Source organism: Atractosteus spatula, chromosome 8 (assembly GCF_055471065.1).
Source record: "Atractosteus spatula isolate fAtrSpa1 chromosome 8, fAtrSpa1.hap1, whole genome shotgun sequence".
NCBI classification, from domain to species: domain Eukaryota; kingdom Metazoa; phylum Chordata; class Actinopteri; order Semionotiformes; family Lepisosteidae; genus Atractosteus; species Atractosteus spatula.
The window spans coordinates 28,149,742-28,174,573 of NC_142713.1; the positions used below are offsets into that span (position 1 = coordinate 28,149,742).

Genomic DNA, 24,832 nt, shown 5'->3' on the forward strand with positions numbered 1-24,832 from the left:
GGGGGAAGAACAGCAAGATGCACATAGAGTCTGACAACAGTTTGGAGGGCAGAAACGATCAGAATGTTTTGCTTTTGTTTGATTTTGATCCTAACCAAGCTGATTGGTTCTGCCCTGCTGAGCTGATCCTATTTAATTTGTAGGTCTTTTTCATCGCTGGCTTGGCCAGGTCCCTTGTCTTCTGCGGATAAACAGATGAATCATCTTTTTTATTTCATTTTGCAGGTTTCAGCAGCTGGGTCTCCTGTTAGAATGTAGGGGGTGATTTTTTTTCCCATCTTTGTCTGAGCCATGTCTTACATTTGATCACAAGCAGTACTAGGAGTACTTTGAACTCACAATACGAGTACTCATAGGAAACTCGATCTTGCAGGTGTCCTGATATGGACGGCCAAGCTAGTGGATAGCTCTGTGGATATCAGGGAACATGTTTGAAAGCACACTTGTGTCACTGCTTTTGCACCCAAAACATGTATGGGCATATTACAAAAGTCGGTCTTGCTACAAAAACGTCATCACAGCAGTATTTCTGCCCAGATAATAATTTTCAACAATTGACCACTGCTTCATGCAGATTGAACAGCACCATCCTGAATAACAGTTATTAAACTATAATGATAAAAATGGATTCACATCACTTTTTTGGAAAGAAAAAGGTCTTTGCTGAAGTTTGTCCGATGAACGAAAGCACTTTGTACCAAATGGTGAATAGTTGCTGTTGATGCTCAGGGCAAGTGGAGCGAGGAGTTGGAGCCTAGACACTTGAGACAACTGGCTTGAATTCAGAGAATAAAAATGAATATGTAACTCAAGCCAGATTCAAACAGGATGCTTTGCAGTTCCATTTCCTTATGTTCTAAGCATAAATCTGAATAACACCAGCATGTTACTGGAATGAATTTTGAAGAACTACTGTAGTCCCAATTATTGTTAAAAAAAGAAGCATGATGTTTGATGACAAACATTACAGGCTCTTTATCATGATTTTTTAAATGACAGGGACAGCAATCAGTCTTAATAGACTGAGTCCAATAGCCAGATCCTCATAGTTAAAGAGCCCGATGTGATCATGTGGAGTCATGCTTCTCATTTGGACTAAGAAAGAATATAGAAAGAGCACAAAACCTGTTTTATAAAACTTTAGGGGACCTTGTATTGGAGATGAATTATAATGTTCTAGTTATATTATATATTTATATATAACATGGATAGTGAATATTATTAAACTTATCTGACCACACATACAGTACATTAAATGAAGTAGGTTAGCAAATGCAGCTATAAAACAGATTTGCCAACCTACTTGCTAATAAATCCCATAATCGTTCAGAATAAAAGACAAAAGACAAAATTTATGTCTGCTCTCCCATAGTGAGAGGACTTATTTGTTCAAATTTTCTATTAACCAAAACTTCGCACACAAAATTATACAGCAAGAAATGTGACCAAAGTTAGTTCACAGCATACATTTTGACCAAAACACTGCCAGGTTATAGTAGCTCAAATGTTACATTTATATTTGCTCACTTTATTATTTTAAACAGTATGGTTAGATTTGAGGGCTGCATGTGGGTGCAGTGGTTAGCACTGCTGCCTTGCAGTGCTGAGGCCCTGGGTTCAAGTTCTGGGGTGCTATCTGTATGTTCTCTCCAGGTTCATATGGGTTTGCTCCAAGTGCTCTGGTTTCCTTCCATACTGGTAGCCTAATTGGCTTCTGGGAAAACTGGCCCTGTTGTGTGTGCATGTCTATGTGTGCCCCTTGATGAACTGGTGTCCATCTAGGGTGTACCCCACACCTTGTTCTTGTTACTTGCCAGGATAGGCTCCGGCTCCCCTGCGACCCTGAATTGGAAGAAGTGGTTTGAAAATGGATGGACGGATTTCGATTTGCAAGAGTTTACCAGAAATATTTTGAGATGGCATTTCTGAACAGTAACGTGATGAATTCCTTCACTAAAGGCCTCTAATACCTTATCCACCATGAGGAATTTGGGAATCTTCTCTCCATCAGCGCAAGTCACGTTCCCAACCTCTTTCACCGCCGAAGGCAAGAGCTCCTTCACCTCCTGGGCAATGATTCCTGAAACAAGGGCAAACACGGCAAGCTGCTCAGTCATGGGCATCTGACACCAGCCAGAGTCCAGCAGAATAAGCTCACTGCAACAAGCCATAAACAACCACGCCTTGAAGTGGGGCCTACACAGTCAGGGGTGGTCATAAATAGGGGAGATCCAACAGCCAGTGTGGGCAGTATAATATATGACCCACTGAAGAATCTTTCCAGAGTACAAGAACTACCTGCTCCTTGCAAATGAGCTGCTGTATGTCAGTCGTACTCACAAGTGGCACTTTTTCTAATGACACCCACATGTGATCGATCTGGGTAGCTCTATTCAGTGGTCAAGTTTTTTTTAAAACCTATTGTAGATGTGGGAACTGAGCTGTGTGTATGTATTGTGTCAGTGAATATTGGGAAATGAAGCCATAAAGCAAACACAAAGTGCATTTTTGACAGGATCATGCACTGCGATAATTGGGAGCATGTTCTTGTTCAGAGTGGGATGCGTGGGAAAAAAGAGAGTGTGTGGGGCCCCATCTCTGATTTGTCCCAGGGCTTGAGAATCACTAAGGGCTCCTGTACACAGTACTCATGCAGTGGTCATGAAAGTAGCCTCTATAAAGATTTGTACTGGGGCCTTGTAAAATGAAAAGCCAGTGATAGGGAATTAGAGTATCATTACCATATATACTGCACACTCTGCACACAGTTTCATAATTTTACCTGTTTCATGGGTTTGATCAATTCCCATTTGTAAAGCAAACTCTGGCTTATAATCGTACTCCACTATTCTCATCTGGGCTATCCGTTTGAGTTGCTCTGTTGAATCCACCTGCGGATTATCACAAAACACAATATTACTAGGCTATTCATTTTTCCTTATAGTGCTGCTCATGTGACTAAAAGAGCAAAGTTAACTAAAGCGCTTAGTTATCACGATGCATTAAACTACTATCTGTCTGGTGGAACAGTGATTAAGACAGCATACCAAAGCTTTAGTATACAGTATATCTGAAAGCGCCACTTAAAAGTTCAGAGATGTTAAGGTGAAATTATACAGTGCAGTAATTCATCTGCTATAACATAATTTCTGTTCATCAGATTCAGAGAAGAGCAAGTGTGGATAAGGTTATGTGTCAGGATCCTAAGACCAAGAAGTAAAGAGAATGAAGGAAGTAAATCTGTGTTCAAGACAAGGGCTGCTGCAAGACCTTTCGAAAGAAACGTTTACAAAGTCACTAGAAATACAGGCTTATCTGCAACAGTTATTTAAAATTTTGCTCATTTTTCAATACGCATTGAATATGAAAAGCAGCTTAGTAACTTAAGAGCAGATCAGAAAACTCTTTTGGAAAAACAGCTTGTGCTTTTTTTTTCCTGTGTCACTTGAACAACCAGGCGTTAAAGAAGTCATTCATCACAAGCAATTAATCAATCTTTTTCTGGATTGGAAGAATAAACCTTTTTCGGTAAGTCACTTCAATTTTGGAAAAATAAAGATTAGGACACATTAACGCTTAGGGAGTAACACGTTCATTTCCCAGTTCACTATCACAGTGTCCACCCCAGTGCTGTGTGGGGAAGAGCCTCAGTCTGACGGCTGGCAGAGTGATCTCCTCCCTGGTGTTCAGTGTGTGGAAGCTGGGCTCTGCCCGCTGTGCTTCCTACCTCCTGGATGTTCTGCTTGGCGCGTCTGTCTGATGGGTGCATGACCGTTCCCATGACTTTCATGTTCCCGCAGACCACCAGAGCCTCGTCCGGAGAATCTGTGTTGATTCCCACTCTGCCGTGACAGGCGACGGCGTCTGGAGTGTTCCCTCGCTGCCACAGGAGCTCACTGTCATTCTCGAACTGACCAGGGTTAGAAGCCTACAACAGGGGGAAAATGGCGGACATCCTCATTTTTAATGAGCCTCAGAGGATGAAGGACAAGTGAAGAAAGACTGCAATAATTAGTACTGCTGCTTTCTTCTGGTTTCACTTTCCAGGTTGTATAGCACTGCCATTTATGCTGATGACATGTTTACTTAAAAGTCAGTGTAATGGAGTTCTGGGATCAGGTTTGTTAACAACACTTATTAAAGGGCAGTTGGTTATTACAAGATTGAGGTTCTGGGCTGAACAACATTACCCAGAAGGCAACGGGGAATAATAACCTCTTAGTCACCTGACCGACTGGAAGAAGACAATTGGTTGGGTAAGAGTTAAAATCAGGAGGCGGAGACTTCCAAAGGCTGTTAACCTTGCTAGCAGGAAAGCCAACAGAACCTCTATCATGTACGACACTAGATGAGAAGCCCAAAAACAAGCAACCAATAAACTCAGGGACATGAAGCAGAAATATGTGTTTGAGAAAGCTCTAGGACAGAGAAACCAGTAAGCAGGCTGGCTGCAGAAAGAGAGGGACTTTGAAGAGGCTAGTTCAGTGAGGACCTTTCTTGGGTTTTGTTTTTAGTATTAACTTTGTTTTGCTGCACTGAAAATAAGGATTATTGACTTTACGCTTTTGACTGGTCTGTTTTGCTTCGGCCCATTGGTTTAAAAGAGCCCCAAAAATGGCACCACACTTCTGGATGTGCCACACAATATAAATCCAATCTGTCTATTAGTAGTAGTAGTTTTAGAAGTGCCAGAATTAATAGCAGTAAGCAGTAAGAAGTGTCCATAGTAACCAACTCCTCCCCTGCTGAAATGAATATACTCAGCCACAGAGAAATTGTCCAGCATTCCTGCATGATGCGCATGGCTAGCCTACCAAATAATGCTCATCTGTGTCTGCCCTGTTTGGAGAGAGGATTTTATGCATTAGCCCTTGTGATACAGCAAAGGGAGCCTCCTTAAGCACACCACCCTCTTGGCTCAGTGCCAGGGCCCTGTGGTGTGACCTTGAACAAAGATGGCAGATTGATAATTATAGAGGAATGGCTCATTCCACAGACAGATGCTCCCGACACCTCCTTTTACTCACACTGAATTCTACTCACTCAGGCCAGCCCTGCCTACTTCTGCTGCTCCCCTTCATTTTTAGCCCTCTCAGCTCAACACCACACCATATTGCCCAGGTTTGTAATGAGCGTGGCAGCGACCAGAGTAATCTCGCTTCACTATGTCCATGTTACCTCTCTTTTCCCGCAGTGCTGTTGCTAGTGCAAAACTGTTTTCACTGCTCTTCCCCTTTAAATCTGGCTGACCTCTGTAGTGTCAGCAGCAATAAAAAAAAAGCCCATAAAATGAAATTCAGAAAAACAACATGTGAGTGGTTCGCTCACAACCTATGATTTATTGCATGTTTTATCGTCCGTTTCAAGCAGGCATTACTCACCCTGACAATAATTTGTTCGGAAACGTGAGCCACCAACAAGTACTGCTCCTCCTCCACAGAAGCGTAAAGCCCCACAACCAGCATGAAGTACCTGACACAAAACCAGCAGAGCAAGGTCACAACCACATCCAAACTCTCACCCCTTGGATATGACTAAATGCACCAGATTCTCATTTTAAATGTTTTCATTTGGGTTACAATTCACAATATTTAATATACATCAGCTTCCTTTTCTAGTTGATCCTGTTTCTCTGTTTCATTCGCTTTTACATTCATTACCTATTTTAAAAAAGCAAAGTCCAATGCTGTGTATTCATTTAGGATTGTACACATCTCACAGCACTGGGTTCAATTCCTGTGGTGCTATTTGCATGGAGTTTGCATGTTCTTCCCGTGTTCATGTGGGTTTCCCCCAGGAAGTCCCCCACAGTCTCTAGAGATACTGGTAGGGTAATTAGCATATGGAAAAACTGGCTCTGGTATGAGTGTGTGCGTTTGTCTCTGTGTGTGCCCTACAATGAATTGGCGTTACGTCCAGGATGTATTCCGCCTTGTGCCTGTTGCTTGCTGGGATAGGCTCCAGCTCCCCTGTGACCCGGAATACAGAATAATGGATGATGGTTTCAGTGCTGGTTTGCTAGGTGTGGGATTTATTTCAGGTGCTTTGCTCACCTCTGGTCAGGGTTGGGTTTGCCTTTCTTTCTCATGTTGTTGGCTGTGGTCTCACTGAAGTGCAGCCTGCCGAGTGTCACCTTGGTGATCTTGTCCTCCGGAAGACTGACCCTGAAGGACAAAAGAGCAGCCATAGTCACTCCCCACTCTTCCACGCCAGCCAGGTCACAGTGGCAGAGGAAGGCAGGCCTGGCTGCTACGCCGATACACTAAGTCATCTTAGTCATGCTTTAAAACGCAAGCTAGTTCTTCCATTCCCATTGTGTCTTGAAATAAACCCTGACTTTTTAAAGCTTATCTGCAAACAAATGCACCTGCACAACTTATAACGATACAATAATTTTGATCATGGACCCTTTACTGTTTTCTTTTAGAGCTTGTGTATATGGCAAATAATTTAATCCGTACAGCTACAGCTGAAGAGCCTGTCTTTGAGAGAGCCAGCTTTTTATGTTTTACTACATGGGTTCATGCATGAAAACAGCATCAGGATACCATGATGTAAGTTGAAATAATGCAAGATGAGCCCCCTGCATGGGTTTCAGTCTTGTACAACACTAGTAATTTGGTTGCTTTCTGGGAATGAGGAAACATGTAGGATTCAGCTAGACATAGTTCCGTTATGTTTTATGTTTATGACCTGCGACAGGTCTTTATTTTGCCTGAAAAAGAAAAGTTTGACAGCTGAACTCTTGTGATGTTTGCAAACTCCAGCTCTAGCTGTTTGCAACAGTTTCCTAACACAACATTCATGGTATCAAACGAGGCTGTTGATGCTATCTGTATGGTATAAAGAGTACCTAGAAACATCGGGCTAAGAGCCAAGGGAAGGAGACAACAGTTGTGTCTCAGCTTTTTGGAGAGCCTTTTGTTATAAACAAGGACACTGTGCTGAGACTTTCTGTATCTCTACACACGTTTGCATCTTAACAACTCACATTCCTTGTTATTTCAGCCTAGCCTAAAGAAATCATGAATAACAGCTATCAGAATTTGTGCATTCACAGGAACATCATGATAGAAAGATGAATTATACATAAAAAATAACACAGTGAAAGGAAATATGACCAATCCTAAAGCACACGGGACGATGTCCCTTAATATAGGAAAGAAACCCTTACTTGACGGGCAGGAATGGCTTCTTACTACGATCTGACTGCGACTGCTCAATGGTGATGACGTGATTCTGGGCCTCCACCTGAGGAGAAGGTTTTGTGAGGTATTATAGTAATTGGGTTTGTCATAAGGTGCTGGTTAACATCCCTCGTAGTGCTGTCTGGGATTATAAATAAAATAATGACAGATATTTTTCTTTTTTAACTTCACACCACAACAGACAGGCACAACTGTAATGGCGTAAAAAATATTATTTTTCTATTATATTTCTATGAGCAAGTGCAGAGGTCCAACAAGACTGTCTGTAACTTAGAAAAACACCTGTACTTCACAGCTCACATGGAGCCAAGGAAGTCAGTGTTTCAGCTGTCGAGCTGTCTTCATTTAAGACCCATTTCAGCTCTACATACTAAACAGCTCTCCAGGTTTTGATCTTTCTGCACATTACATTAGAGGTTTCAATTACAGAGCCCTTGAGATCAACTCACATCTTGAGACCACAACTATGAATTATTATGATCACTGTGATCACTACAGTAAATGGAATTTGCTATCACACCCTGAAAAACAAATTGGCCATTTATAAATTGAATTCAAAGGATTTCTAGAAGGTAGATTTTTTTAGAAACTTTGAATACTACACACTAAGAAAAAAACAAGGTGTCATATTTACGATTCTCAGTAAATCAAAGTGCATGTCTGTTCCCCAGTCAGCACAGCAGATCAGTATGAAATTCCATCACTAACTGAATTAAAGAGGGATCTTTAGGAAGGTCAGAGTGGCATTTAACAAGGACATCAAGATTAACACCCCTCCTCTTTCTTAGAGCCAGGGGATCTTGAATGACCACAAAGACATGACCTAGTTCAACGTCTCATCTGAAGGACAACAAACCTACAGCACGGTTCACCCGGTCACCAAATTCAGAAACTTCTATCAGAGGGAAGGACGCCACCTACTGGTCCACCAACACCATTTGCAGGTGCAACTTCAATCGTGCTCTCCTATCCCAGTACTGTCATGGCACAGCCTGGCTTAGCTTCTGAGATTTGACAAAATCAGGTTACAAGGTGTCATATACCTTACTTGTCTTTTATTCAATCCTCAATATGACATTTGTTAAATGTCTTTGCGAATTAAGAAAAAATGTGCATTAAAAAGTAGGCACACTAATTTAAGCATTTTGCACCGATAGAATGTTTCAAGCCTTATGGGACGAGGATACAGGACTTGGTCTACCAATAAGCCTACAGTTACACAGAGTTTGAATGAAAAGTAAAAGGACAGGTACCCCAATTGCTGATATCTTTAATTACAGTATATGGATGATTTGGTATTGGCCTCTGAAAAACAGGAAAGAAGACAGTGCTTACCTTGATGCCGAAAACCTTCACATAAAAGTTCTCAATGGGCTTGACGCCTTGAGGTGTCTTGACATATGTGGGGTTTCCAGCCATCCCTATATGAACTGTGACCTGGAAGTGATTCTTTTTCTGGCACACAAAGGCTTCATCTGTGGCAGAATAATTGAACCCCTTGTCCGTGTCAACATGGTAGCCAGGAGCAGGGCTGAAAAAAACCCAGGCAGCAAAGCATACAGTACATGATGTGATAGGGAACTCTACTTGAATTGTCAAGAAAATACTGCAATTTTTAACAACTAATAAATAAGACAGAAAAACTCTGCTTTTCTGAATTTTTCAAAGGATGCAAAAAACATGCCAGCGTTTCAGACACATTTTGATTAGCGCTTACCAGAGGTCAGGGTTAAGGGCCTGAAACTGGAAGGTCATGAGTTCAGATCCCAGGTGGTCATGCTGTTGTACCCTTGAGCAAGGTGCTTCACTTCAGCTCTTCCAGTAAAATACCCAGTTGTATAAATCAGTACAACTATTTTTTCCAAACAAATAAATTGGATAATCCACTGTGAATTCAAATATCACTATGAAAGCAAGAGGCATTCCATTTCTTTTGCTGACTCATAACTATCTACTGATCCATTCAAAGTATGATTTTTCCACTCCAATGTAAAAGCCTATTTAGTTTATTATCAAACTTGACAAATTCTGTGCGCTTCGCTGTCAAGATTCTAGCAGGAAGTAAATCCCCACAACCTCATCAGAATATCAAAGCTGTGACTCAACATCGGCAATATTCTCCACATCCTCTGATCCCCAGAGCAGGAAGCAGGTCTCTTTTTGTCTGAGCACTGGGTGTCTTACCAACCATCTTTGAAACCCTGTATGGTGATGCGAGTGCCAGACCAACCAAAAGCAGGAAAACGTGAACAGCAGGGGAACTCACAGGCTCTTATAGCTGCTGCTGTAGAGAGCTGTCCACTGGTTGGACTGGTACACATCCCAGGTCAAGGACTGGTATGCTCCTGGGCAAGAGCTGCCATTCTGCCCATCACCGTCATAGCTGGGGGCTTCACCAGTGGGCTCAGCATTCACTGCTGGAAGTGGGGAACATGACGGACAAGTGACTCATCAGCCAGCAGAGCACTGCAGTGCACAGATTTGAGGAGGTGTATCATCTTGCCCCTAAGTATACCTTCCTTATCTAATCCTTGTACTGTTCTCAGACTATCAAAATGAATGTATCAGAAATGTTCCAAACACAACACCCTCATTTGTTTTCTATAGGAGCCTTGCTAGGTGTAATCCTAAGACATATTCTTCTAGACTTTTATTATTTTACATGTCTTAATGCATACTAAAGCCAGGGTGGGAGAGGTCCTGCATTTCTTTTACCTCTAAACTGCTAATGTTATCGATCAGCAGTTCCATCAGTATGGAACACACACTAACAGGATACCTACATGCTTGAAATTATTTTAGTTCTTACCATCTCCTTTAAGTTGTGTTTCTGTTCTCTTCAGTCTTTGAGTGGCTTTTCCACTTTCATCATTCTAAGTTCAGTGTCATTTTATTTGTTTATTTTACTGTACTTGCGGGCTACCATATACAATATTTGTAAAGCACGTCCATTTAAAAAACTTCATTATCTTACCCTGAATAGGAACGTCGACCACACTAACAGTATTAACAGCTGTGTTTCTGGGTATACCTGGCTGTGATTTTAAGGAGTTCTAGAAGCGCTTACTAATTGGCCTCTTCGGTCTGCTTGGATCATTCCAGGGGTGTGAGTCCACTCCTCCCTCAATAGAGTCCGAATGCTTCCTCTTTTTGGGCTCTGGGAACACAGTTCTGTGGGAATGCAAGATCAGGGCAGGTAAGCCAACTCCCTACTATTTCTGAGAAAAAGAACCACCCTCACCTGACACTTAGGAGTGTGAGTTTTATAATCAGGTTGAAAACTGAAAGGGCAAAGGTAATCTAATGCTGCAGACATAACCTCTCTTTCTCTACACCACTTTTTAAGGTGAAATGACCCTTATAAAGGTCAGCCCTTAAACAATATGTTATTGGTAAAGCTTCCATCTCTCCGCTAATCAGCCCTAGAACCTCCAGTATGGGGATGCTGTGCCCCTGACATGTTAATAGACAAGTATCTCGGTGTCTGCCCACACTTCCTCACTCTCTCCTGTGTGCGGTCACAGGCTTCATAGAGACTGTTGACTGTTGCAAAAAGTGTGGGGCATAACAAAAATGATTGGCACTTCTAAATTAAAAGAGATAATTGAAATGACCTTTCACACATTCTGATTCTGAGGGAGCTCAAACTACCCTCAGGGCCTTGTTCATGAGTGAGTGTAGGCCAGGAGATCTGTAGGGGGCCTGCTGTTATGAAGAAAGAGTCCAATGTTCAGACAAAGCTTTTGGTTTAGGTTTCGATCCTTACCTAGAGTCTTGAACATGAGGTAATGACCAACAGCGCATGATTAATAAATCTCAACAGAGGTTTCTCTGTTGAGTTCACCCTCTGGGATGAGGTACTCAGTGATCTAGGAGAAGCTAATCTTCAAGAGTGACATGAGCCAATCAAGGTACTGCAGGTCAGGCACCCAGGGACAACTTTTGGAATTACTCTAAGAATGACCCACTGGATGCAGACCCCATGATCAAAAAATGCCATGTTGGTGGATGGCCTGGGAACATCTGAGGATCCCCCAGGGTAACCTGGAGGGTACTCCTGGGTAGCTGAATGTCTGGTCCAATGTGCTCAGTGTGCAGCAGCTAAAAACTTCCACTGACCTTCTGTGAGATACAGTGCCTCCAACAACTAAACTAAGTATATTGCCTTGAATTCAAACTCAGATATTGATTCATAGCACTAGGTCATCACAAGAAGCTTGTTTCTGTATCAGTTCCCAGCAAACTAGGAGGTACATTCTAATCTCCATTCCCGTTTCTGGTTAATGTTGTCCAACTTACCCTGAAAGATAAGGGGGTCTGGGTGGCACATAGGGGAAGGCTGTGCCCTGACAAGGAGGTGAGGGTTCAAGGAGGCAGGGGATGGGAAGAGGAGGGGCACTGGGCTTGGCACAGCTGTTTGTCAGCGTCATGAAGTCCGGGTGCTGGGGTGGACCGGTCTGCCATCCTGGAATCCCGTCTTTAAATAGACAGGACGCGGTGCTGGGTGACTCGGCAGGAAGAGGCATCACCTGATCCGACCATGAAGAACCAGAGCGCACATCTGGAAGCAGACGTGAACGTGAAGCACCAGCTTTAACACACAGCTCCAATTGCCATTCAGCGAAATCTTTTTTTTTTCCCCAAAGAAAAAATAATAAGAATAGACAAGAAAGATTTTTAAAAATGACCAAAGCAAAACTAAATCAAGGATCATAACAGTGTAAATTGTGTTAATTTTGAATAGGGAGAGCAGCACAGGAAGAACTGCCCTTTGCAAACTATACTTTCACTGTAATTTTACAGTTTCAAACTTGATGCCCAGTGGAATAAGATACCAAGTCATGCTGTCAAGAAACCCCTAGATGAGATCCTCAGATTAATTAGCCTCTAACAAGCAAGAACTGCCAAATGACTGCTCTCCTGGCGTGTAACCTTTCTAGTGTTTGAAAGCTTGACATCGCATATTCAGGTTACTATTATAATGTAACAACAGTTACCGTGTATTAAGGGTGTCAGGATATATTAGATTCCCTAACATAAACTATTAATCTGAACAGATACTTTGAATATCTGTTCCACCACTCTACTCAATTATCCTGTTAATTATTCAAATCCATGTTTAGATCAATTTTTCACATTCAGAAAACCAATTTTTTTCTAATATAAATATTTTAATGCATATCATCTTCAACAATCGCCATAACTGACAGTAAAGGCATGGGTTTAAATACAGGGAGAATACATACTGTAAACGCACAGAAAACCATATCTTTAAACTATAGGTACACTGTGCTTCATGCTTTTATTTCAACTGTTCTTTCCCAGGTCTCTTTTCACTACAAAAAAAAACATGTGATCGGGGGTCATGTACAATAGCTACCGTATCTAATCAATTCTGCACATGGGTAACTGTGATTATTATACCGGGACATCATCTAAAGGATCAATTAAGCTTCAACCACATCTCCACTTGTCTTGCTTAAAGCATTTTGAAATTTCATGAGCTTCTGTAAACCAATTAGGGTAATTTTATCTGAATGATGTCTATGTATCAGAGGCAGGGAAATCATTTTTTTTTTTTAATTTCATGTACTGTGAGGAAGTGTATTTATGGCAGAAACGTTAGTCACTGTTTTACCTAAAATGGTGGTGTTGAGGCCCCTGATATCTTTCAGGAACAGCTGGATGTGATGTTTGGGTCACAATGTTATTGGCAAACAGAACAAACAAGATGGATGAATAGGCCTCCTAGCATTTGTAAACCAGTAAGGCTGTTATTTTTTTATGTTCTTTCGCACTTTACCTGGTATCTGAGGAGGAGAGCAGGGCTCAGATCCTGAGTCAGGAGGTGACTCTGGTAGCATACTGAACAACAGGGAAAAACACAAGAGGACTGTCAGTTCTGTTTCTGAATAGAACAGCACACAACACTGAGCAAAATGGGAGACACTCCCAGAACAACCCACCTACAAAACAAAAGTATGTTTACATATTAGTACTATAAAGCTTTAGTACTACATTTGGAACAGTCCCTTTTCTGAAGTTCCTCTTAAAATCACTTTAACGGTTTAAGGTTTGCTTATAATAGGTTTTTCATTCATCACTACTGTATGGGGCAAATTTAAAAACCTCACTTCACACAAAGAGCAGGTTTCTCTGGAGTTCCGAGTGCTTTATTATAACTCTGGCCAGCATTGAAGCAGAACTTTAAAACATCAAAAAGACATTCCAAAACCTGTGCTGGAAGTGGATATCCATTGCATAGACACAAGAATCCTTTGCCAACAGAAATCCAGCTCTTAAGCATTTTGCAACTGGCACTGTAGTCCCAGACCAACCATAAATCTAACCTTTACCTAATCGCTTAAGAGCTCTTGGCCGTTTGTGGATGCATATATTCCAGCAGAATCAGAGTGTTTTAAACAGGTAGACCAGCAACATGTGTCTCGGGCCATGTACTGTCTATATCCCTGGCTATGGCTCCGATATAATAAATGCAGGCTGCAGTAGAGCAAGCAGAGTAACGGGAGCAGAGGGGAGACACTCACAATGTGCTGGGGTCCAGGTCATTGCTGAGGTACTGCTCCAGCATGCTGGTGTCCACCACTGGACTCTCCAGCACCCCAGTGACGTCATGTCCTGATCCGGGAGGAAAAAAGAACGCAGTTCTTAGTGTCCGTTTAATTTTACCCTTCATTTTCCATTTTCTTTAATTCCATAATACTTTCTGCTTCAAAATATGAACTCAGAGAGGTGAAAATTTCTAAAGGTTTCCTATGGTATACACCACGGTAAAAGACAAAGTGAAAGACAGGTACAAACATGATAAGGTATACAGAGATACACTATAGATACTTGTAGTATAGTATACATACTGTATAAGTATTTGAGCATGGCACAACCATGAGCAAGCTGTGTTCAAATTGTGGCAACACACGATGGATGACTTGCAAAAGTCCACAAAACAGAATGGAACACACAGAACTATTCAGTGAACAGAATACTCCCTGGACAGAACGCCAGATCATCACAAGGTATTAAACACCCTAGACAGGATGCCAGTCCATCACAAGGTATTAATATTCCCTAGACAGGGTGCCAGTCCATCATTGTAGGAATATACAGAGGACAGGACGCCTGTCCATCGCCGAGTACACACAGACCCGATTAATTCAACAATCATGTTTCTGGGAGTAAACTTCTTTCTTTCTGGTGTCTGCACTAGGTCTTTCACTCAGTTGATGGGTAAGAGGTCCAACTTTAACAACAGTCCCAGGTTAAGTGGAGCAGACTAATTGAAAGGCTGTAGGATGAAGAGTAGAAGTGGTTGTGATAGCAAAAGTGATACAGGAAGACACCAGGAGAAAACCAGGAAGAGTCTGAGAAAGAGAAATGAATGAGGTCTGAGATAAAAACTAATTATACAGCAGTAAAATTAAATCACCAACATAATAGAAATCTTCAATCTTGTTGTATTTTTTGTCTTTTTCTTTATCACTATGTACAGCGTCCTTATGCATGGAAAGCACTTTATAAATTCAAGTTTATGTTTATTATTATTATTATTATTATTATTATTAGATGACCCCTGCTGGCTGCATGTGGCAGATAAGCAAAGACTGCTACAATCTGTACCTCAGTATCAGAGGGCTAAAAGTTCACATCTCAACAGGGACTGTAAATGATCAGAGAGTTTAGCTCTTGTCTCCTGACAAACTGGGTTAACAGGGCTATGTTAATCATTTATCAATCAGTTAGGTAAGTGATTTTCATCACACACCTCAGCATTGTTTTTCATGTTTTACAGATCTCTCAATGGCTCAATATAATGGTAACCTTCGCTAATTATTTCAGTAATTGAGACTGAGTTATTATAATGTACATAAATGCCAAGATGCAATAAAAAAACAGCAGACACCATATTACATAATTGTTTTCTCTGAAATACTGCAATTCAATTCATATACAAATTTCACAAATACAATTATGTATTACTGGACAAATGATCCCTAACTAAGAGGAATCAAACTATGATTTTCATTTTCAGTTTGGAGCATAACAGTACAGCAGAAAATGTAAGCAGTCACTCATAACCCTCTCTCTGATTCACAGCGTTCGAGAAACAATGAGAACAGCAGATAATCCATCCTCTTTCTTTTCATACAGCAGGTGTGGGCTAAGACAATCATCCGTTGTCTCTCTAGGGCAAGACTATTGATCGGTGTTAGTTATTAACTAATAATCCAATAAGCAAAAGTGAAATTCCAGACTTTTTAACCTGAGGAAAAAAAGACCTCTAATAAATGTTAAATGATAACCCTCAGACCCCATCTGTTTGTCTGCTACTGAAACCATTAGCGATAATGATAAGCATGAGGAGCCTGTCATAAAAGGTGGTTTTCTTCTGCTGTCCCACCATGGCGAACAGTACACTTCACCTCTTTGAAGATTCTTTACGCTCTGAAAATCTTCTGAAGAATTAGAATTATCACCTGGGCTATGGAGAGTTAAGTTACATGAACTCTAAACCAAGACGTAGAGAGCTCGGTTTCACAATAATGAAAGTATTTGCCTATAGTAATTGGTCATATAATTAGTTTGAATGTTTTATGTGAGAATTTTCAATAGAAGCAGTGAATAAATAGATCAAATAAGGCATTGTATGCATCAATATTTACATCGATATGCGATGAGAAACTGTAGTAGAGGAGAGTGATACAACATTTTTCCCCAAGAGAGCCAACGGTACACACCACTATAAGCTGAGTAGCGCAGATGAGATCATGTTTTTTCGGTTCTCTCACATCGCTTTATAACATTAAGGTTTTGCTCCAGAGAATTAGCTTTCTTTTCACTTGCACTACACACACTAACAGAAGTCTTAAAAGAGAACTGCAGTCCCAATTTCTCAGACAAGTTATTAAACCTCAGTAACTAAATAAATTGACGGTATCATGTTACAAATTCAGAATTGGGCACAAAATCTGGAACTTTGTGAAAGTACTGTATAGTCGCCATCTTGTTGCAAATGCCTAGGCGAGAGTGAGAGTTTTCACGATTTTCCATGTGAACCGGCCCTTCCTGCTCACTGATCAGTGTAATGACTAATGTAATTAGATGTAAGAGCAAATAAGTACGGGTTGTGCAGCAGACATTTCACCGCAGAAATGCGCTAACATGATACAGAGTAAACAAGTAAGTAGTATTTGTCTCAAAGTCAACAGCAACATTTCTATTGAATTAAAAGAGATATTTTCACAAGCCTTCTTGTTTACAATATTACAGGGCTGCTTCACCTCACCAGAAGTTTTGTTGCCTCGTTCTGAATCGCAGAATATGGCGCTGCGTATTCCTGGAAAGTTTGTCTGTTTTGTGATGTAAATTAGAGGTTTTACATGTTACTGTGTACATTTTACTTTGCCCTCGCCACTCATTGTAACAACAATATTTAGAGGTATATTAATATTTAAAAGAATAAAGATACAAGAGCTGAACCAAGATGCACAACGTTTTTGTGTAGGCAGGTTGTACAAAGACTGATGCCAATGTGTGAGAGAACATGCCAGCATCCCCTGCATGTGTTTCTGCACTGAGGCTGCTGCACAACTGTTTTAGTCTACGGGCGTGACCAATTACGGTATCCCCAAGTTGAGTTACCACTTATATGTCCCCACATTTGCATTATGATAACAGGTGTTACAACACAAAATGACTAGATACATGCTTCATTAACACAGTTCAACAGCAGTTTGCAGAGAATATTTCTAATGGAGTAAACCTGAAGACCACATCCAGACTGTGGACACTGGGCCATATCATGGGCCGTTTTGTAAAAACGGCAGTATCACCCCCCCCCCCCCCCAAGTGCCAGAATCAACAATGAAACATAAACCAGAGGACACCGGTGGAAACTGCTGGGCATTGCATTTCTAAGCCAGAACAGGAGGCTTGTGAAAGGCTGAAAAATGCTACCCAGTCACATTATTAAGGCTGATATCCCGATTTCTTTAAACAAATGGCTGAAACAGCTGAATTAGTTACTAGCAACCAAACAAGCCAAGTGTGCTAAATGGCCTCTTCTCATTTGTAATCTTTTCTTATGTTCCATTGATCAGTGCCAGTTTAGATAAAAAATATAGGCCAGCCTGAAATTCCCCTTCCTTAATCCGTGTAAAATTACATTGCTTGCTGCCACCTCTTGGTCTTGAGTGTTAACTCAGATCCAGGTAGGGATGTTGTGAGTCCCCTTGGTATCTGGCTTTGTCACCACAAGTAAATGCAAGCCATTGCTGTTGTAATTCTGTGATGTAACTAAATATACACTTTATCTATATTTGACTAGTGAACTCTGAGACAGTAGTGTCATTATTTTCTTTACTGGCAAAGTCTTTACCGTTTCACTGCGGTGCAATTAAATAATATGACCTTGTTGTAACTGCTTCACAACCCATTTATGAGTGCACGACCTTGCACTGTCAGTGCACCGTCATGTGGTTTGTGATTAAAGAAATATCTTCACTCTTTTGGAGCTCTTCACCTTGAGCCCGCTGCTGTCAGTGCCGAACGAGAGAGAGAAGATGGGTTAGAAAAGTTCTGCACACAGTTGGATCTCCAATGAGTTTTCTGGGTGGATTGAGTGGAGGACATTTCCTCATGTCCTGGTAGCTTTGCAGCATATTTTCTATTCGATACAATGGCAAAATGCTTTCACAGCTTTTTGTGAAAACAAATTGTACAATTTCGTCCACATTACCTATCTCGAGGTAAAATTGAGGGAATTTTCCAACAGCAAATTAATGATTTACTCTTCGCCACATCCTTACTGTTTTTTCCCACTATATACCACTGAAATCTTTGAGAACATATGTCATAACTTTCTTAGATACAAGTTTTGCTCTTGTAAAAAAGTTGCAAAATTATCCTGCTCATCTTGAAGAAAATGTTGTTGTTATGGTAATGACTCCTTATGCCTATTATCTTACCACCTTTTAATCTTGATATGTGAAAAATGCTGACCAGCATTCACAGTGTAGACATATCTTCACAAATCCCTCTATCGATTGAACTATGGATAAACTGCCCAACGTATCTCTTAAACCAGATAATTATAGAACGTACCTCTCTACAGACAGTAGTCACCTTACAGGGGTTTAATTGCAGCAGATGTAGCTGTATTCAATAAATACATCAGATAGGGGCAGAAGAAATTAGGAACTGTATCGTCGCAGAGAATACCTTCCCGTCTTGTACTTTGTTGGTGTTGAAACTGATCATTTATATATTAAAGACTTAAGGTTTTAATTGAAAAATGGAAAGAAACACACAAACTATTTTGGCAGGGAGGAAAAAACCCATTTATCTGTAGCAAAGAATATCAAACCACCTGAAAATAAACCCAAAACTCTGTTACACGACATCACAGGTAAACAAAAAACATCCACCTGTTACAGGGTTTAGAACCCTGCAGTTGGGTTAAAGTCTTTGTTTAATCTATCCTCAAGTCAGCCTTAAAAGCTCTGTAAGAAAACAAAGTACAAAGCACACATTTCATTGCCAGTTGAGGGTACACATTGCTGAAGGACATTAAGCATTAGTCATGTATCAGCTTATTGATCAAGGATGAAAAAACTCCTGGAAACTGAATAAGTCCACGTAGGAAAGGATTTTCGTAATTTCTCCTGTCCCTACTGGCAGACATAATTAAAAATTAAGATATCTTAAAAATATACACCTAAGGAAGAGATGACTTTAGAATCTTATTGATACTCTGTAACTTGTGGGCAGATGTAATGTACAGTACCTTCATTACACATGATGTACAAAGAAAATAATAATAATGATAGGTGCAGTTGTCAGTATGGGGTTGGCTTGCTAAACTAAGACCCTGGTGCTTACCTTTTGCCTTCTGATTTGTTTAGAAAAGAATTCCCTAACATGAAAGCAGGCTTCTTGCAAAGGGATTTATTTCTAGGGCCAGGGTTCAGTAAATACAGCTAAGGACAGCCAATTCAGTTTGCATAATGCTCAATCCAGTGAAAGTAGCAAACAGGCATCGGGCTGATAACTACGTTCCTATATTTGGCAGTTACGGAAGCTTAGCGCCACGGAGAAAAAAAAAATATTTATTGCGTTTGTATGAGATATAATATGTTAATATGTTGATCGCAGCAGTGTACAAACTGTATACCTAGCTGTGTGCCGTCCTGGATTTTTTTTCTGTTTGGTATTCCCCTATTTCTTCACATTCACGTCTGTGCAAACGGCCACACAAATACTTTCTTCTTCCTTCAAATGTCAATTTTACCGCATTTTGCTGTTTGATTTCAAATTCAGAAGTATATGATGTCAGCATTCTGTAGTCTAAAAGTTTTTTTAACTTAAAGGTTTAACGAGTGACCAACAATAACAGTAATCCAAAGAGTTGGTCTTACTGTCAAGTCATCGTAAATGTATTTCGTTCAATGTTTAAAGAGACGGCAAAAACCTACGTACAGTACATGTTTCTACAGTTTCACATCAAGAATAACACGCTTGATAAGTCGTGTCATTTCTGGTTTTCACAGAAACGGCGAAAACGACACGCGTTTAACACAATAATGCTTACTGACATTGTGTTGTACTTCATGTATACAAAAGACAGTACATGTGCTCCTTTAGATTTTTTTGAGTGACGGTATTCTTCTGTTGTTAAAGTCAATGCAACTTTGCATGGGACAATATTATTGCATATGTAACGGAAGATATTAATATAGGAATCAATATTGTTCACAAATTCACTAATGCTTCAAATGTAATACTATCTCGTACGAAAGCAATAATTTTCTTGATTAAACGCAATACTATCTTGTATAAACAAAATGTTCTCGTTTAAATTCATTTTTTTTCTCAGTGGCGCTAACAAGCTTCCGTAGGCAGTATGCTCTGTGATTAAAACTGGCAAGCACTATACTGTAAGGACTAAGTAGGTGTACATGGTACTGTACAATATAGTCTTTAGATTACAAAGAAATAAAGTAATGCTTTCCTATTCGTCTGAATGCCGAACGCTTGAATTCACTCCTCAGCATCTTCACAATTTCTTTGTTGTCAACAATAAGCACAGATACCAACATAATTATATCCAAATATCGAAAAACTATACGACATATTGCACTGTAAAAAAACTGAAATGATATTTAAATTCCGTTACATGATAGTGACATCATTTAAGATATACACCGCTCAAACTACACTGGCGGAAGCTTAAAAGACATTTCACACGATTATCTTTTTGTGGTGTCCTTGTATGAAAGTCTGCTGAGGTAGCATTTCATTTGTATTTCTGTAGTTGAATAATAAATTTTGAATGGATTCTGAATTGAACTTTTCACTGAAAACAAGTAGGATCAGAAAGGTTCCTACTTGCATGAGTCCATGACTGCTCATCCACAGAGTTTCTACTGACAGCTCAGTACTGAGTAGACAGCTCAGGGAAACTAGCGGCATTTGGACTCGAAAAAAGCATCCTTTTTTTCATGTAGTGATTCACTCAGACCTGATATTGTAATAGTATAATGAACAACTGAAATATCCACATTGTATTACATAACTTGCTTATGTTTTCACACTGTACTTAACACCCGTGTAAATGTAATAACTTGTTCAGAGCCTTGCGCTCTACTGCACTGCTGACGTGCTGACGTATTGCAAAACACCTTGAGCATAGAAAACGAATCCGCTGCTGGGATGCTAAAAAAAGGGCAATAAATTTGAGATACAATAAAAGGATTTCCAGCAAAGTTCAGTCTTTCCGGGCCACCGCTTAGCAACACCACCGTTGAACCTCTCGTAGAAGTGCCTTGACTATAACGTTTTAATAGATTAGCGGCTCGAAAGTGGGCGGAATCTGCCTTCTTTCCTGTGTGCGCTTGCGGAGTTCGTTGCCCGAATCGGGTGGGTATAACAAAAATAAATTTGAAATTAGACAACGTAATACTATTAAGTAACAGTGGTCTGAGGTCCTTTTAAAAGTTGTTTTCAGTGATGACCCTTGCACTGTTCAAGCCAACAGCGTTTCAACCAGTTTAAACTACTGAAACAAATTGAGCATTTTGAGCATTTCTGTTTTTATGAAAACAATGAGTGGCAACGAAGCTGCAAACTAAGCAAAAATATAGGTAAGGAAAACATTTTTTTTCCTTAAACATGTCTTTAGGAATTTTAACTGGATTTTATTCAGAGACAGATTTATTTGGAAAATTTTGCAATGTGGCTATAACTTTGCAACCTTGATATTTTAGATATGGCAGATACCTATAAATCAGTTTTGTTTTAGCTACAGGAAGCATGTGTAAGGCCTAGCTGTGGCTTGTACAGAAATCAAACAATTAAGCAGAAGTGCTCACTGAGAGACACTGTTTTTATGGTTAGATACTTCACTCACAGTCTTCAGTTTCCATGGAACAAAGATCAAAGTACCTATCGCAGTACAGAAGACTCTAAGCTCAATTTCCCTCCTGTATAAACTAGCACCTTGTCATCATGGTGATTATCTGTTATGAAAGATTTTATGGCCATTTCGGGAATCATGGAATGTGTTTAATGCACATTAATTCATTACATATCTAGTCAAGGTTTTGGCCTTGACATTTGAAAAAACAATATTACTAGCACAACTTACAAGCTACAGTTCCTAAAGAAAACCACAGACAAACATGCATTTATCAATTTGAGGGTAAATTTACAAAGAGAAAATGTTTGATTTCATGGACAAAACCAAAGTCTATTGCTTAGAATATTATCAGAGGTCACTGTTCTCTGTTCTCTTTGAGATATACAATGGCTAAAGATAGCATTGAGACCCTTTCTGTGGTGTCTCACTTTGTGATGTTACAGAATGATGTGTACACATTTTTTAAAAGTTAATATTTTATTTAAAACCTGAATGCACAAATTGAAGGCTTCTAATGATAAGATACAGAAAATGCCAGAAAAAAAATAGTACCACTTGAATTTGTACCACTGTTCTTCCTAATTTTTTTTAATGATCTAGATTGTGTGTAAAACACACAAGTTTGCAGATGATACCAAATTAGGGAGACTGGAAAAACTATATAAGCAGCGCATGAAATTCAAAAAGATTTACTAAACAAATGGGAGAAGTAATGTTTAAAGTGGACAAGTGAAAGACTTTGCATGCTGGAAATAAAATCTTCCAGAAAATGTGGGGAAGCAATCAAAAATGGCAAAGAAAATGTTGGCTAATGTAATACAAAAAAACTGTAGAATTAAAATCAAGGGATGTAATGTTAAAATGCACTTGTCTGACCTTATTTAGAATATTAAGTATAATTTTGGTGACCACATTATGGAAAAAATAATGCTGGTCTGGAGTTAGTCAAGAGAAGAGCAACCAGATGCATTCTGGGCCTTAAAGGAAGACTGAAGGAACCGACTTTTTAGTCTTGAACAGAGACGACTGTCAGACGATGTACCGTACAAGTGTTAAAAATGCTCCCAAGACTTTGATAAATTCAACCCATCAGATTTCTTCAAAATAAACATTGAAACACAAACCAGAGAACCTAAATAGAAATTATTTTGAACATTTAAAACCAAGAACAGGAGGCACTTTTTACCTAAAGGGTTGCAGGAATATGGAACAAGCTGTATATGCCATGTGCTTAAAGCCAATACTTTGTTTTTTTCTAGAGATAGCTGGATGAGATACTTACTGACAAACCGTCCAGATGGGCTGAACAGCCTCTTCTGGTTTGTAACCTTTTCATGTTCTTATGAAATATGTTGATTTCATAAGTATTCAGGGCCATGAACTCAATATACTGTATGATGGTGGCACCTTTGGCAACAATTACAGTACACCTGCAGGTCTGTTTGGTTATGTCTCTATCACTTCTGCACAACAGCTTGGTGCAATTATTACCCATTCTTTTTCACTTTAACGTTTCCTTATGAACAAAATGCTGCCATGCTTGAGCTTCAGGATATTGTTTGGACCGGGTGACTCAGTGTGTTGAGTTTGCATCAGATGAAAGACTTCGAGTTTAGACCAAAAAGCTCCACATTGCTATAATGCAATAATGCACCTCTGAGTAGACAAATTCCTCCTCAAAAATCAAGTTCAAAAAGATGGAGTAAAAAAAAAGCTTGCCAATGCTTTGATCAATAAAATATGTCATACCTGAGGCAGGCACCGAGCCAGATCAAATAGCGATGACTATGCATGAAATAACTCCCATCACCACCAAAAAAAATACTTTGTATAAAACATAATTATCCAGTGGTTTATGAAATAATACCAGTCTGTTAAAATAATAAAAATTGCCAATAGAACTATAAAGGATTAAATTATTTGTAATATAGTTACTGTCAATTACCTAGGAATGATAGCAAAAACCCTGCTCTGCCCAGACACCTTTTTCACCATTGCATTACTTACATTTCTCTCCAATATAAGAACATGAAAAAGATGGAATCCATTTGGATCATCTGCCCCATTTCGGTTTTAGTAGATAATTGATTTGAGGATCTCATTTGGCCTTTGCTTGAAATAAATTAACTTATCATTTCTTGATAGAAAAAAGAAAGTTGGAGAATGGTAGAATCAACGTTTTGGCCAATGAACACTTGACGATGTACTTCGAAAGTCTTACCTTCAAAAAACTGCTGCAGAGCTTCATTCTCGCCGAGTACATCCATTAGCCCTTGGACAGCTCCCTGCGGGTCCACAGCAACCAGCTGCCCGAGACAGACACACTTTTTTACTTCATACTGATGATACACACATCTCACGGTCAGAGTCGACAAGCGACAGTCAGACCGTCCCCTTTGCAAAGTATGAATGAGAAACATACAGTAACTGGCGAAAACAACGTCATGAGACATTACAAGAAAACTACAGATATCATATCATTAAAGAATAAGACATTCAGAATCGCATTTGTGCTGCACAGCTGCTCTTTTTCACAAAAATATTGTCTCTTTGCGATTACCGTAATAATAAAATATTTTGAGGCAAATAAAGAATGGAGATGAATAAAAGAATAAAGAAAGTACATACTACAAAAAATAAAATCGTGCTTAATTTTATTTTTAACAGGCTCAATATTATCTTATACTAGAACACAAGACACAAAGAACGACTATAATTTCTCTATAATGTTCTAACGTAAATCTCAGATCTTTGGAGATGGTGTCCGGCTCATTTACCAAGTCTAAGGGGATGTCTTCAGTTTCACAAAGCAGAGTTTCGGTTGAACCGTCAGATAAGAACATAAGATTTTGTTGTGACCAATTGCCGGTAAATATTGTTTCCATTTTTACACGTGAAAAAAACCAAATGTTACTTAAAAACAGAATAATTCAGAATGATTCCCTTTTTTTCTATTAAATATATAACTTGAACATTCCGGGTTATTTAACTCATGACAGGTGCAATCAGGAATTTTGGGCACACAAAAGAAAAGGTCGCATCCGCAGTCCGTCCTTAAATTCTTAACTGGTGAAGCGAATTCTCGATTCTCTTCCTGATCTGCTGAGCAGCGAGGCCGGCGAGCGATGGCCGCCACATGTCACTCAGCTGGGGTAAATGAACTACTGTTATAAAAAAATAGAAACTGACAACT

General features: G+C 39.8%; 1 protein-coding gene across 4 annotated transcripts in view; it reads right to left on the reverse strand.

The window, feature by feature from the left end:
* myrfl (myelin regulatory factor like) overlaps window positions 1–24,832 on the reverse strand; it is a 39,776-nt gene that overhangs the window by 12,760 nt on the left and 2,184 nt on the right. For all 4 annotated transcript variants that reach the window (XM_088923704.1, XM_088923705.1, XM_088923702.1 and 1 more), the window contains exons 2-14: window positions 23,861–23,945; window positions 13,757–13,847; window positions 13,012–13,073; window positions 11,508–11,769; window positions 10,276–10,379; window positions 9,475–9,625; window positions 8,544–8,739; window positions 7,175–7,251; window positions 6,054–6,164; window positions 5,382–5,472; window positions 3,728–3,928; window positions 2,783–2,891; window positions 1,971–2,080 (exon numbers count right to left, since the gene is read on the reverse strand). In XM_088923704.1, the coding sequence (XP_088779830.1) occupies window positions 1,971–2,080; window positions 2,783–2,891; window positions 3,728–3,928; window positions 5,382–5,472; window positions 6,054–6,164; window positions 7,175–7,251; window positions 8,544–8,739; window positions 9,475–9,625; window positions 10,276–10,379; window positions 11,508–11,769; window positions 13,012–13,073; window positions 13,757–13,847; window positions 23,861–23,906 (1,611 nt within the window). In that variant the 5' untranslated portion in view covers window positions 23,907–23,945. The remainder of the gene's footprint in view (window positions 1–1,970; window positions 2,081–2,782; window positions 2,892–3,727; window positions 3,929–5,381; window positions 5,473–6,053; window positions 6,165–7,174; window positions 7,252–8,543; window positions 8,740–9,474; window positions 9,626–10,275; window positions 10,380–11,507; window positions 11,770–13,011; window positions 13,074–13,756; window positions 13,848–23,860; window positions 23,946–24,832) is intronic.